Below are 13,142 nucleotides of genomic sequence, written 5' to 3'. Positions count from 1 at the left end.
AAGTCATGTACTAACAGAGACTTGGAGGAGAGAGACCTAATATTTAATAATCCACATTTCACTGTTTTACTCTTTGGTTCAGATGTGGATACTGTATTGTTCTTTCTTTTTGATTGTTTATGTTTAAGTTGTTTGTTGCTGGTTTTTAGTTTGTTTTTTGTCTTTTTGGAAGCTGACACAGTCTCTATGGAGATGGGTTTTTGGGGGGGTAGCAGGAGGAGAGAAGCTGCAGAGAGGCGTGTAAGACTGCAACTCTGCTTCCTGGTCCCAACTCTGGATAGTCATATTTTGGGGGGTTTAATAAATTTGTCCATATTTCTAGAAATGAGAGCTGCTCCATCCAAAGTGGGATGGATGCCGTCTCTCCTAACAAGACCAGGTTTCCTCCAGAAGGTTTGCCAATTATCTATGAAGCCCACATCGTTTCTGGGACACCACTCAAATTCAAATGTAATGCTATGGAAAAATATATAAAATGATTCGTATAAACTTTTTTTACATCAAATAATTATTATTATTATTGCTATTTAGGGCAATCGTGGCTCAAGAGTTGGCAGTTCGCCTTGTAATCAGAAGGTTGCCGGTTCGAGCCCCGGCTCGGACACTCTCGGTCGTTGTGTCCTTGGGCGAGACACTTCACCTACTGGTGATGGCCAGAGGGGAATTATAAAGTGGAATTGTAAAGTGGAATTGTAAAGCGCTTTGAGGGTCTCAAAAAGCGCGATATGAATGCAATTCATTGTTGTTATTTAAACCAACTGTTAACTGTATATTTCTGTACATTTAAGTATTATTATTCATATTGCCGCATTCATTGACCTTGTTTATAGGTAATTTCATTGTTTAATCACATTAAATTGTTCCTAATTTAATGTTTAAAAGCACTTGAAAAAGGCAAAATCCCATGTAAAATTAGGACAACAAACTGTATTTTCATTACTGGAAATAACCGTATTTTTATGAGTAAGTTATTTTCTGTTATTTTACGGTATTATTTTGGCGCCCCAGCTGCCAGAATATTACTGTTTTTTTAAGATGTTTTTTTTCTAACAGTGTGCTTGTGATGCTATATGAAAAGTCAGGTGATCACCTAAGTTAGAGTGATTTGGTCACAAGGGGACAACTTTTGCGATAATTCAGTCTGGACTGAAACTAACTTGCACTTTTATCCTCCTTTCTTATTGGCTCAGGAGCTGGGAAGTACCTTGCAGTGGCATCAGGAGACAGCTTTGTGGATATTTACAATGTAATGAGCAGCAAAAGGGTAGGAGTGTGCAAAGGATGCCTCAACTACATTACCCATCTGGATTGGGACCGGAGGGGTAAGCAGGTTCTTAAAATGCTCACTAAATCTCTGCAAATGACTGTTTAGGAACCAGTTATAGATTCAAAATCTCGCTGTTAAAAAATATTAACCACTATACCCACTGGGCTCTTTAATTAACAGGAAAACTACTTCAAGTCAACACGAGTGCTAAGGAGCAGTTTTTTTTCGAGGCTCCTCGAGGCAAAAGGCAGACCATCCCAGCTACAGAGGTAAGCAGTGAAGAAAAGGCACAACTATGGTTATGGTGCTGTTGGCACACATTTTCCCCTCGGGATCACAGGAGGCTTGGGGAAGGGCAGTGAAGCATTAAGACGGCCCAGTTTTCACCAGTATCATTCTAATTTTGGCAGTGGAAGTGGGATAGTGTTTAGGGTCACTTTAAAACATTGTGACATTCACACTTCTTGTGGGGCACACAGAAACAGGGAGCGTTAAGAAAATAAAGGTCAGAGATGAGAGATGTCACTAGGTCATGTCTCAGTGGAGCATTAGACGTCCTCCCTTCTCATTTTACCTCATTGTGATCCATTTGTCTGTCATTCCCTAACATTCCTAGTGTTAGTCCACAGTAGTTATAGGATTGTAATTGAAAGGTTAGGTCTGCTCTTGCCTGGCTTGTGTTTTGTTTTTGTTTTTTTTGCCTATTTCTTTGTTTCTATTGATGAGATAGTTTGTGCTGTGGAGAGCCTCAAGGCTCTGTTCGTGGTCCTATTTTATTTCCTGTTTATTCACTAAATATTTAAATTTGTCATTTTAATATAGCATGTCATCTTTATGCCAAAATCTGATGTTATGATCACATTAATTTGTGTAAAATCAGATCAGAGAAACGTAATAAATGGAAATTACATACAACAGGCAACTATAACTATGAATATAAATATAAAAGAAGACAAATATTAAATGTGTCTGGGATATTATAGGTGCACAGGTGTGTAAATATACATCGTGGCTTACAATAAGTAATGGAGTGCAGTGAGGGGTGTTTAGTCCTGTTCAGTATGGGTAGGTCTGACCCAGTTAGAAGAATTAAAGAGTCTGATAGCAGCAGGAAGGAACGACCTCGTGTGTTGTTCCTTCACAAAGCTGGTTGAAGGAATGTGTTGCTGAAACAGCCAGTGTGTCCAGTGTGTTATGAAGGGGGTGGGAGTCGTTGTCCGTGATTGCCAGGACTCTTGCCAGCATTCTGTCACCAACCACCTCCTCCATACTGGAGCCAGCAGAAGTTAGCATAGCTTAGCTTAGCAAATATACTGGGAGCATGTGTAAGCAGCTAACTAGTTGAGCCAGGTCTGTTAAACTATTTTCCACTTTTCCAGTTCTTCCTTTAAGGCAAGCTAACCATCTTACAGCTGTAGCCTGACATTTAACAGACATACAGTGTTTTGACGTAGTGCCAGTTCACTACAGCAGTTATCTCAAGACACTATGTTGTAAGATGAAGCATAAAATATTAGGGAGTGAATTCCACCAACCATACGATACTCTCTGACCAAACAATGATGATGGTAGGAAACCCATCGTCTGATAGAACTTTTAGCAAAAAAAGGACAATGTCAATGTGTAGTTTAAAGGCAACATGATGATCCTTTGACGATCCTGCAGTGATGAATGCTCGTATTAAATATGACCCTAGTTTCAAATAATTAGGTAATCGTGTCTCTAAGTGAAACTTACTGTGAGTCTAAAACTCAACCTTCAGACTGCCCTAAATGCTCAGTTTCAGACACTTTTTTCCACTATTAACAATTTATGACACCAGTCAGTGCCGATAAGGCTTAAGAAGCCCCACCTGCCTGCTGTTTAAACCTTTTATTTGCAGTGGGCAGTGTATCACAGCTTGAGTTTTTACATGGGTAAACTAATGTGCTGCAGCAAAGCTTATTATAAAATACACCCAGAGCTTCTCTGCTTGAGTCCTGGAATAAAAATATAAAGCTATAAATGACCATAATAGGTCCACTTTAAGCTGTGCACTAAAACTTGTGCAAAAGCTTTTCCAAGCAGCACATAATTATTCATCCAAAAGATATATTCTTATATTTTAAATCATTTCCTTTGGCAGCTGGTGTATTATAAATTATTTTCCTCCAGCCACTGAAGATTACAGATGGTTCCAAATGTTGAATCTTCTAATAAAGGCATGGTGTGGGGTTCTGTAGGGTTTAGAATTCAATATAATATTTCAGTTTTACCTGTGAGGCTTCTTGGAGTAAAACCCTCAGACTGTATTTCTAACCTATGTTAATGTCCTTCCAGTTTGACATTTGTTTTCTTATTTCCTGGCTTTATTCAGGTGGAGAAGATCGATTGGAGCACATGGACGTGTGTCCTGGGAACATCTGTTGAGGGCATCTGGCCTGTGATAAGCGAGGTCACTGAGGTGACCGCTGCCTGCCTTAGTAATGACAGGAAGGTTCTAGCAACAGGAGATGATCTAGGATACATCAAGCTCTTCAGATATCCTGTCAAGGTTCGACACAGTGCATAATTCTCCGTATTATCTTGTTTAAACATCGCGTGACTCGAGTTATAAGTTGTGCAAATTTTATGTTAATTATGTGTTAATGTCACAAATGTTAAATAGCATCCTTCTCCCCCAGGGGAAGTATGCAAAGTTCAAACGCTACGTGGCCCACAGCACACATGTTACTAATGTGCGATGGACCCACGACGACAGCCTCTTGGTGACTGTCGGTGGGGGTGACACGTGCCTCATGATTTGGGCCCACGAGCCCGAGGGCCACCGGGAAATCAGACAGTGTGACAGCGAGGAGTCGGATATTGAGAGCGAGGACGATGGAGGCAAGAAATGAAGTTCTTCTAAGATTTTTATTTGTCAGACGTGATCCTCTTGTCGAATGAAAAATCTAGTTTCCTTTTGCCCCATCAGGTTATGACAGCGATGTGACGAGGGAGAACGAAATCAACTACACCATCAAGGCCTTATCCACCAACATGCGACCAATGACAGGCGTGAAACCCCACTTGCAGCTGAAAGAGCCCTCTGTGGATGAAAGGTATTCCTCACTGAAACAGTGACACAATAATAATAACGAGGCTTTTGTGTCAAGCTAAAGCCAAACCTGACTTCTTCACACAGCCCTGTCCTGTCCCTTTCCTTTTGAAATAACTCTGCCTTTTCTGCTCTTCTTTCCTTTAATGGCTGTCCATCTGTCACTATCCTGCTCCATTATTTTATTCCACTTGAAGACAAGGGGTAGTCAGGTAAGTTCTTGTAATTATATAGAGCGATTTTGCTAAAGCAATAAGCATACGCACATAGCAATAAAAAAAAAAGAAAGTGTAGCCTTGATCCCATTACATGTTTTCACACATGCACCATAACCCTTAGTTTTTGTAGACATTACCCAGCTGAGATGCACAATATTAACTTTACTCATATAGCAGCTCTGAAATAAAGATTATAAACTCTTTGAAACTCACTTTGACAGACAAGCAAAAAGCAGAACACCACATTCAAACAGGAAGTCGATCTTTAAGGCCACAAAAGGGTCAAATTAAAATGTTAATATAAGGAAAAGGGGATGGCAAAATGCACAAATCAAATTTTCATTATAAAAAATACCAACAGTTAAAAAGCAAAAACACAAGAAAAGATAGGATTACATAAAAGCTGTGCTACAAAAATATGATTTAAGAAGTGATTCGAGGAAAATCTGCAAACCTTATCTTTCAAGTCAGGTCATGCTATATCCAAGCAAAGCATTATCACCTTTAGAGTTAAGCTTTGAATCTAGAGTGGCTCCTCTTGTGAACCTGAGAATCTCAACATTTCTGCTGTGCAGCCTGGGGTACGACACAGACATGTGTTAAATGTACAAATGTTAAAAATGGAAAGAAGCCAGAGTAGGGGTAAAGTGTTAAAACTAGTCAAAAGATTGATTTGATGCTGATTCTGAACTGATTGTAGGCGGGTGAGTGAGGAGGGAGTCACTATAGTGAAGCCTTAAGAAAATAGAGTGCAAAATAAATAACTTTTCCCAAGTCAGAATTAATGTAAGAAAACAAATGACAAAATCAGGAGGAAAGGATGTGAAACAATCTTACCTACCAGCTCCTGAGTACAGATTGAGTGCAACGCTTTAATGTGAAAAAAAGTGCAGATCTGTCTTGTCTTTGACACACTCCAGTAACAGTTTCCAGAAGTTGTAAAATCTTAGTGAGAAGACCCAAAAGTAGAAGGTGATAAGAACAAGAAACAGGCTTCATATGGTAATATGTTAATGCAAGCAGGGATCAAAACACGGATCAGAAGCACAAAGAGAGAAGCTTGACAAAGATGGATGAAGTAGGACTATATGCACAGGTGACTGACAGACACAGGTAGGAAACAAGACACAGGTAAAGACGATAAGGTGTGGCACACAGTCATAAAAGAGGGAAAAAACAGGAATTAAAAGCAAAAATGATAAATGACTTGGACTTATAAAGTGCTCTTTTACTCTAATTGAACACTTGAGCACTTTTAAGTACAAGCCACAGTACTTACAGCGCTTTCTTCTATGGACTTATGCACTCTAACACACACACGCACACTCATACAGATGAAGTGAAGCCAACTTGGGTTGGGTATCTTGCCCAAGGACACTGAAGCAGGACATGTGAAAAAATCAGCTATAAGTATTGCTGAGACATGAACATGTACAGAGCCCTGCAGGGGACATTGGAGAAAAAAACTGCAAAGCACTGAGTTAATGTCTTAGTAGTTGATGCCAAGCTCAAAGTAAAAATCTCTGAATCTCTCTCGCAGGTGTGTGACTTCCATCGCTGTGGTTATTTCCCAGGTTTCAGTACTGATTTGAAAGTGCATGGACTTAAATGAAAAACGTTTGCGCGATCTTGCAAAAATATATCTTCAATTTTTCCTTCTCCGGTGTCCCTTGTAGGGCTCCTTAAACATAAACACCAAACATGGTAAAAAAAAAAAAAAAAAAAGATGAGGGAATACAGAAGAGTGCAAGAGAAGGGACATAAGCAAGACAGAGAAACACAAGAGAATTGGAAAGAATCACATTAAAAACAACACATCGACTGATGGTCGTGTTCATTTTTTGTTCTTGTCTGGAGTTCATGTTTGAAAAAAGCTGGACAAATTAAATCCCTGTTTTGGGCGTTCTCACTACCAGGAAAAAATGGGGCTTAAAGTTCAATAAGACATTGAATTATTTTGCTGCAGTGTCCTGTCCTCGTTCGTAGTCATCGCAACAGAATCTGAACAAGTAGTACTAAATCGTTTTAACAGTCAGAGACTCGGGGAGAAATGGGAGGATTATACTGATATCGAGCGATAAGAAATATTAACATTATACATGATCATCCCTTAAAAAGTCTTTTAGACGATCAGTTTCTTATTGTTCCAGATCATGCATTATGAACTTTCCCACAATTATAAAACATCTCGAATGCATCACCGACTGTCGGTGCTTCAGATTTGTTCTTTCACAGATTGATTGATTAATTTATTTTTTTGACATTGACGCAACCAACCACGCAGCATCTTCTGGGCAGCGGTTGTCATAGAAATGGACTTTGGTTGTCATGGTTACACGGCGGCACTGACTCTTGTATTTTATATCCTCAGTGGCTGAGGTGTTGCTTTGCACGTGTCCGCCTGGCAGCAGTGAGCGCTGTGGGAAACCTTTTTTTCTAACTCTTGTTTTTTCTTTGTCATTGCTGCCATGAAGAGGATCGAGGTAAGTGCCTCACTGTGTTTTTCTACTCTTCATTTTCTCTTCGCTATCACTTTTCTGGTCTTTTTGAGAAAATTTAAAAGACAATAAATATTATCAGTCTTTTTCAAGTGCTTTCACAGCCCTCTTTTGCACAACTAATCTGACCTGCATTAACTACGGTTTGTTCATATAAAGTTACAGGAGTTGGCTTGTAGAAATCTGCTATTTTTGGATTGTTGGTGGTCCTGCTCTGACCTCTTGCCTCTTACCCTTGACCTCAAACTTGCACAGAATTTCAAGCGAAGCCTAACAGCAGGGGTTTCAAATATATTTTAATATTGGCTCACCAACGAGTCTAATTCAGCCTATTGAATGGCTTTGCAAAGTGTGATAACTGCAGTAACATCATTAATTACACCACTGCTCCCTGTGTGGGATGCTAGCTTTACTTTTCCATAGTTTGAACTGTGAATAAATACTGCTATTGTTTAGTCACTAAACCTCAAAAAGGGCACTATACTAAGATATATTTTTAAAATAGCTTTTATTTTAATTGCCATATTTCAGACATTAATCTAGTTTAAACAGGAGTCTTTAAAGTTTGCAAAAAAATTTATAAATTTTGCCCGAGTGGGGTAAATTGTGTCTTTCATTTGGGTTTGTGTTTCAGCTTTTTAAACTCTTTGCTGTGATCCAGGTGAACATTATTAGAATTCTGTTACTTATTAAAAACAGAAGATTTGGTGGGACATTGAGATTGAGACTGAATTGAGTTTGACAGCCCTGATTTAAAGAAACACAAGAGCTGAATTGTAAATGAGTAGTTTTCTATTGGAGTTTTGTTTGGTTGTTTTCATCGCCCACAGGGTTGTGCAACATGAATTTGTCTGCCAGGGTGAGGCTATCGTTGCAGTGACATCCTGACCTGAACTGTGCTTTGGTCACGCCAACACAACTTTTCGCCTCATCAACCCCATTTCCCAGATTCCAAAGCAACTTTTGTGCACACTGGAGGAGATCCAGCACACTTCGCATGGGAACAAAAGAGGGACAGAACAGGACCTCAGAGAGATCTAAAAATAGCAGCCAAGCTGAAAGCTGTCAAGAGAAGCCTGAAGAGATGATCCTGAAGGGGAAATCATCCAAATTTAAACCAGGAAACGATTTCTGTTTTGTCACACGCTTACATTAAAAAATGATTCTGTCACCTAAGTGTGCTCGAGGCAAACGAGGCAAGGTTTAACAATTCTTCATTGTGCTAACTTTTGTATGCACAAAATAATGAAAATGAACAGGTCTAACTGTTGGTTTAGTCCCACATTATGGAAGCATAGTGGTGGCATTCCTATGACTATTAAAGTAACATCAGTAATATGACCAATGCACTGAATTGATGTCATGCCACTGCGTTCATATATATTCATGTTTTTTATGGCAGTAGTTACTACTGACCGCACATGTTTATTACTCCTGAACTCTCTGCTTTCATTTGGTGGTGTTCAAGACGTTCATTTGTCCTGGATACTAAACCTGTCGTGAGCCTCTTTAACTTAATTTATAGCTTTCATTCTGTTCTTCTTCTTCACGCACTACAATAACTTTTGAATTGTGATGGATCGTGAGCCAGTTCAGCTACTACGCCATTGATATTCCAGTTTATTTTGTGTTTCAGCTCGAAAACAGTAGAGAGGCAGCTTGCTATTGATATTAACCACTAATTACTTACTAAAATATACTATAAAAAGTGTAGTGAAGTTCTTAGGTGGAACCAGTTGCTGACACAAGTTAATAATTTAAAAAAAAAATGCTTGTGGAAGATGACTCGTCGATCTGACTGAGTACGCACCAGGGAGAAGGCTAATAAGACAGCAGTAAATTAAATCAGACAATAATGAAGGCACGATTGGAAACATAAGCAGGAAACTTACCCTGAAAATTAAACAGGAAGTAACTGAAAGTGATAAAGAAGAGCTCACACAGCCAAATACAGGAGACGCAGAGTGCTGTGTAGAGTAAGCAGTGTTACATTCGTGTAACAACCATAGTGCAATGATCCTTATTATGTTCGTCATCATCATTATTGCTGTCAGCATGAAAAGCAGCTCTACGCCAATTCTCTTATCACAGCTGTCTGTTTCAGGCCTCCTGTCAGCAGAGCGCTGCCACAGCCAGAGAAGCTGCAGACCAACAATGTCGGCAAAAAGAAGAGACCCATCGAGGTAAGGACCTAATGTCATGAGTGCTGGTTTCATTTGAACCCTGGCAGGGGTGCTGTGATCGTCACATGGAAGATTTTGAGTGTCAATCACTTCTTTTCTCGTATCGCAGTTCTTTTCCTGCATGGATTCATTGTGAAAATGAATTTATTAAATAAAAAAATGGGCATTCCAGCCTTCTGGACTTTCATACAATTAATCTTATGTAATGTAACACATGTGTAGGTGTGATGCACTTGGAAAACGCTTTAAAGCAAACAGTGCAACTTAATTCAGATATTTTGAGAAAAAAGGCTTTATTGTCACATGATCTCCTGTGACCTTCGTGGTTAACAGTCTGGGTGCCCACAGATTCAGAGAGGTGCCACAACCCCTCTTAACTGTTTTATCAGAGGAGACAAATGCATGCATTGTAAATATTGAAGGACACATGTCCCCTGCATCCGCTGAAATCTACACTCATGCCTCATATTCTCACCTGAACACATTAATACAGATACACAGATGATGTATTTATGTAGACCCAAGAAGGCTTGTCTGTCTTAGATTAGCAGATGATTGAGAATGCCGTTTTCTAATGTGATTATTTTAGCCTAAGACACTGCATGCTCATCCTCAGTCCACATAGCCTCTTTGTGGATGAGGATGATGATGATGCTCTAATCGAATGATGGCGATCTTCAGCGAGCAAGCTGGCCCTGAAGATCTTGGTTGTCATGGCGTTAACCTTTCCGACTTTCAGATCGCCTTTTTTTCCCCCTGACTCTCCCACAGGACCTGGTGTTAGAGCTGGTGTTTGGTTACCGTGGCAACGACTGCCGCAACAACGTGCACTACCTGAATGAGGGGACTGACATAATCTACCACACGGCCTCCGTCGGTATTGTCCTCAACTTGACGACTTGTAAGTCGGCAGAAGATCGACTAAACCATCAAAGCAAAAAAAAATCACGTATTTAATGTAATGTGTGTATGTGTGTATTCACACAGCCTGCCAAAGTTTCTATGTGGAACACAGTGACGACATTTTGTGCCTGACCATCAATCAACACCCCAAATTCCCCAACGTGGTGGCAACTGGCCAAGTAGGTATGTTTGTGAAAAGTCGCCCTCCTGTGTCAGCAGCTGATTCTTTCTCTAGTCTCTGTCCTGTGTTGGATTACCATACATCCCCCTCTTATAAGCTTATCAGCACAATCAACCAAATCTCCAGATCACCATTTTTAAAACATGAATATAGATGAGGACAACATTATTAGCACTGCTATGAAATTTTAAAATTTTTTCCAAGTTTTTCCAATGCCACTTGAAAAAGCATAATGCCAAAATATAAAAGAAATCAGTTTAGACTTGAGAAAACATGTCAAGAAGTGGAGTGAGAAGTGTCATCAAGAAATTCAAAGGAAGCCACGTTGTACGTAACAAGCCTGGCAGAGTAAGGAAGAGACAGATTTCAAAGACTCGTGGGAGATGTGCCTAAAGACCCCAGAACAACTGCCAAGAGTTGACGTAGCCGAGTCATTCTCCAGAAGACAATCACTAGAGCTCTGCAGAGGAATGGACTGCGAGGTTGGAAAGCAGGAAAACTCCACTTCTGCAGAAGAGACACCTTCAAGTCAAACTGAAGTATCCTAAGGACAACCTGCAGAAAGATTATGGATACTGGAAGTGTGTCCTTTGAGCATATGAGATGAAACTAGAGCTCTTTGGACACAGAAGCTGCTTATGTTTGGAGAAAGAAGGGAAAGGCCTACAACACAAAGAACGCCATCCCCACCGAAGCTGTGCGGATGCTTCAGTGTGTCAGGAACTGGGAATCGGGTCAAGGTGGAAGAAAGTCATGACGAAAGAAGGAAAGTAAAGATTTTGGGAAGAAAACAGCAAAAGCAGCAAAAGCGTATCTGGGTCGTTGCATTGTCTTCCAATACGACAACAACCCAAAACATCCATCACTCCTGGTGATGAACTATCTCCGGAAGGACAAGATGTTACTTACTGGCCTGCACAAAGCCCTGACTTGAATCCCACTGAAAATCTGTGGGGTGAACTGGAAACTACTGTTGACGTCAGAAGATCATAAAAGCGAGATAAGCTGATTTCCAGAAGAAGAATGTGCTCCGATTTCATGAGACATGTGAGACTTGATGAAAACTGCAGCAAACGACCGCAGGCAGCAAAATCCGGCAAAAATGATTCACAAATTGATATTAGCATCAGAGGGGTAATAATTCTGACCCTTGTAGTTTTTAGCTTTTGTAAAAGTAAGTTTGAAAAAGCTGTGTTAAAAACTTAACACTTAGGGAAATGCTTAAAAAAATGACATTTTCAAAGTAAGGCTACTAATTCTGTCCTCATCTGTACCTGTAGGAATTTATTAAAAGTATATTTTTCTTTCACATTTTCTCACATTGTAAAAGAGAAGTGACAAAGGAGTTGTGACAGGACAACTGATCTCATTTTAATTTGCAGATCACTTTTGTTAGCTAGTTTAAAGGCTAATGGTTTTGTTGAAGTTTTGCTTACCACTGCTGCTCAAAAGCCATGTTTTTGTCAATAAAAGTGTTTTTTTTATTTTGGTTTACAGGTGATATCGGTGACATGTCAGGTAAGAGTTTAAACATTCAACAACTGTTAAGGATCTGACCACTAAGTATGTGAAGTCACTGCCATCTAGTGGCAATATTTACCTTCAAAAAGTTGCCAAATAAGAATATAAAATTTGTAGAGAGCAGTGTATAAAATAAAAAAGAACTTTGAGGAATAGAAAATCATATCTAAAGGCGTAATTAAGAATTAAGAATAACTGTGATAAAATGTCTGTTTGCTTTCCCTTAGCCACGTCTCCATCTATCCATGTGTGGGATGCCATGACCAAGCAGACGCTGTCGGTGCTACGCTGTTTCCACGCGGGTGGGGTTTGTTCTGTTAGTTTCAGTGCCACAGGAAAACTCCTGCTGTCTGTGGGCCTGGATCCCGAACACACTGTCACCATCTGGAAGTGGCAAGAAGGTAGGAAAACAAAAAAGCACTTCCCTGATTTTGCTGCTGGGATTTTCACTGACAGAACAAACACGCTTGCTTTCAGGTGCCAAAGTGGCCAGCCGGATAGGTCACACCCAGAGGATCTTTGTGGCCGAGTTTCGGCCGGACTCAGACACACACTTTGTGTCTGTGGGCATCAAGCACGTGCGTTTCTGGACATTAGCTGGCCGAGCTTTGCTCAGCAAGAAAGGCGTACTCAGTACCCTGGAGGACGCTCGGATGCAGACCATGCTTTCTGTAGCATTTGGAGCTGTAAGTCAATCCCGTGATGCCTGTTCTGCCTCCAATTTTAACACGCTGTTTGTTTTTACCTCGTGAATCAAGTCTAATAATATTTACAGCTCAACAGATGCCACACTGTATGCTTGAATGTGCTGTGAACTGTTTTGGTGCTGCTTGCTCTGCTCTCTTAGGCCACTAGATTAGTGCAGATTTGTTTTCTTTTCAGAATAACTTGACATTTACAGGTACCATAAGTGGGGATGTGTGTGTGTGGAAGGAACACATTCTAGTAAGAATAGTGGCCAAAGCTCATACGGGCCCCGTGTTCACTATGTACACCACACTGAGGGACGGCCTCATCGTCACCGGAGGCAAAGAAAGACCGTAAGTTCTTCTCTGTTACATTCATATGTTATATTCCATATTAGTAAGATGTCAGGGGTAGATGGTGGATCTGGTGTCAGTTTATTATAGGCATGTATAAACACTGTGCCCAGGCAAAATAGGCAAAATATAGCTTGAGGAAACACCTAGCAGGAAATAATATTAAACCTAATGTTGAAAAATGCATATTAACAGGATTAAATACATGTATTTATTTAAGATATGAATGAAAGAGATTCCCACGGTTATTTTCCA

At 40.1% G+C, this 13,142-nt stretch overlaps 1 protein-coding gene across 2 annotated transcripts in view; it reads left to right on the top strand.

The window, feature by feature from the left end:
• The window catches only part of eml5 (EMAP like 5), a 54,949-nt gene that overhangs the window by 34,911 nt on the left and 6,896 nt on the right, over positions 1 to 13,142 (top strand). For both annotated transcript variants that reach the window (XM_084915055.1, XM_084915054.1), the window contains 14 exons: positions 1,191 to 1,322; positions 1,448 to 1,536; positions 3,624 to 3,800; positions 3,931 to 4,132; positions 4,221 to 4,347; positions 4,541 to 4,555; positions 7,036 to 7,044; positions 9,164 to 9,242; positions 10,014 to 10,143; positions 10,230 to 10,328; positions 11,824 to 11,844; positions 12,075 to 12,248; positions 12,325 to 12,533; positions 12,730 to 12,887. In XM_084915055.1, coding sequence (XP_084771181.1) covers positions 1,191 to 1,322; positions 1,448 to 1,536; positions 3,624 to 3,800; positions 3,931 to 4,132; positions 4,221 to 4,347; positions 4,541 to 4,555; positions 7,036 to 7,044; positions 9,164 to 9,242; positions 10,014 to 10,143; positions 10,230 to 10,328; positions 11,824 to 11,844; positions 12,075 to 12,248; positions 12,325 to 12,533; positions 12,730 to 12,887 — 1,621 coding nt within the window. The remainder of the gene's footprint in view (positions 1 to 1,190; positions 1,323 to 1,447; positions 1,537 to 3,623; positions 3,801 to 3,930; positions 4,133 to 4,220; positions 4,348 to 4,540; positions 4,556 to 7,035; positions 7,045 to 9,163; positions 9,243 to 10,013; positions 10,144 to 10,229; positions 10,329 to 11,823; positions 11,845 to 12,074; positions 12,249 to 12,324; positions 12,534 to 12,729; positions 12,888 to 13,142) is intronic.

Source organism: Perissodus microlepis, chromosome 19, assembly GCF_051167445.1.
Source record: "Perissodus microlepis isolate ML-2025 ecotype Zambia chromosome 19, ASM5116744v1, whole genome shotgun sequence".
NCBI classification, from domain to species: Eukaryota; Metazoa; Chordata; class Actinopteri; order Cichliformes; family Cichlidae; genus Perissodus; species Perissodus microlepis.
This window is presented reverse-complemented; position numbering and strand designations above follow the sequence as displayed.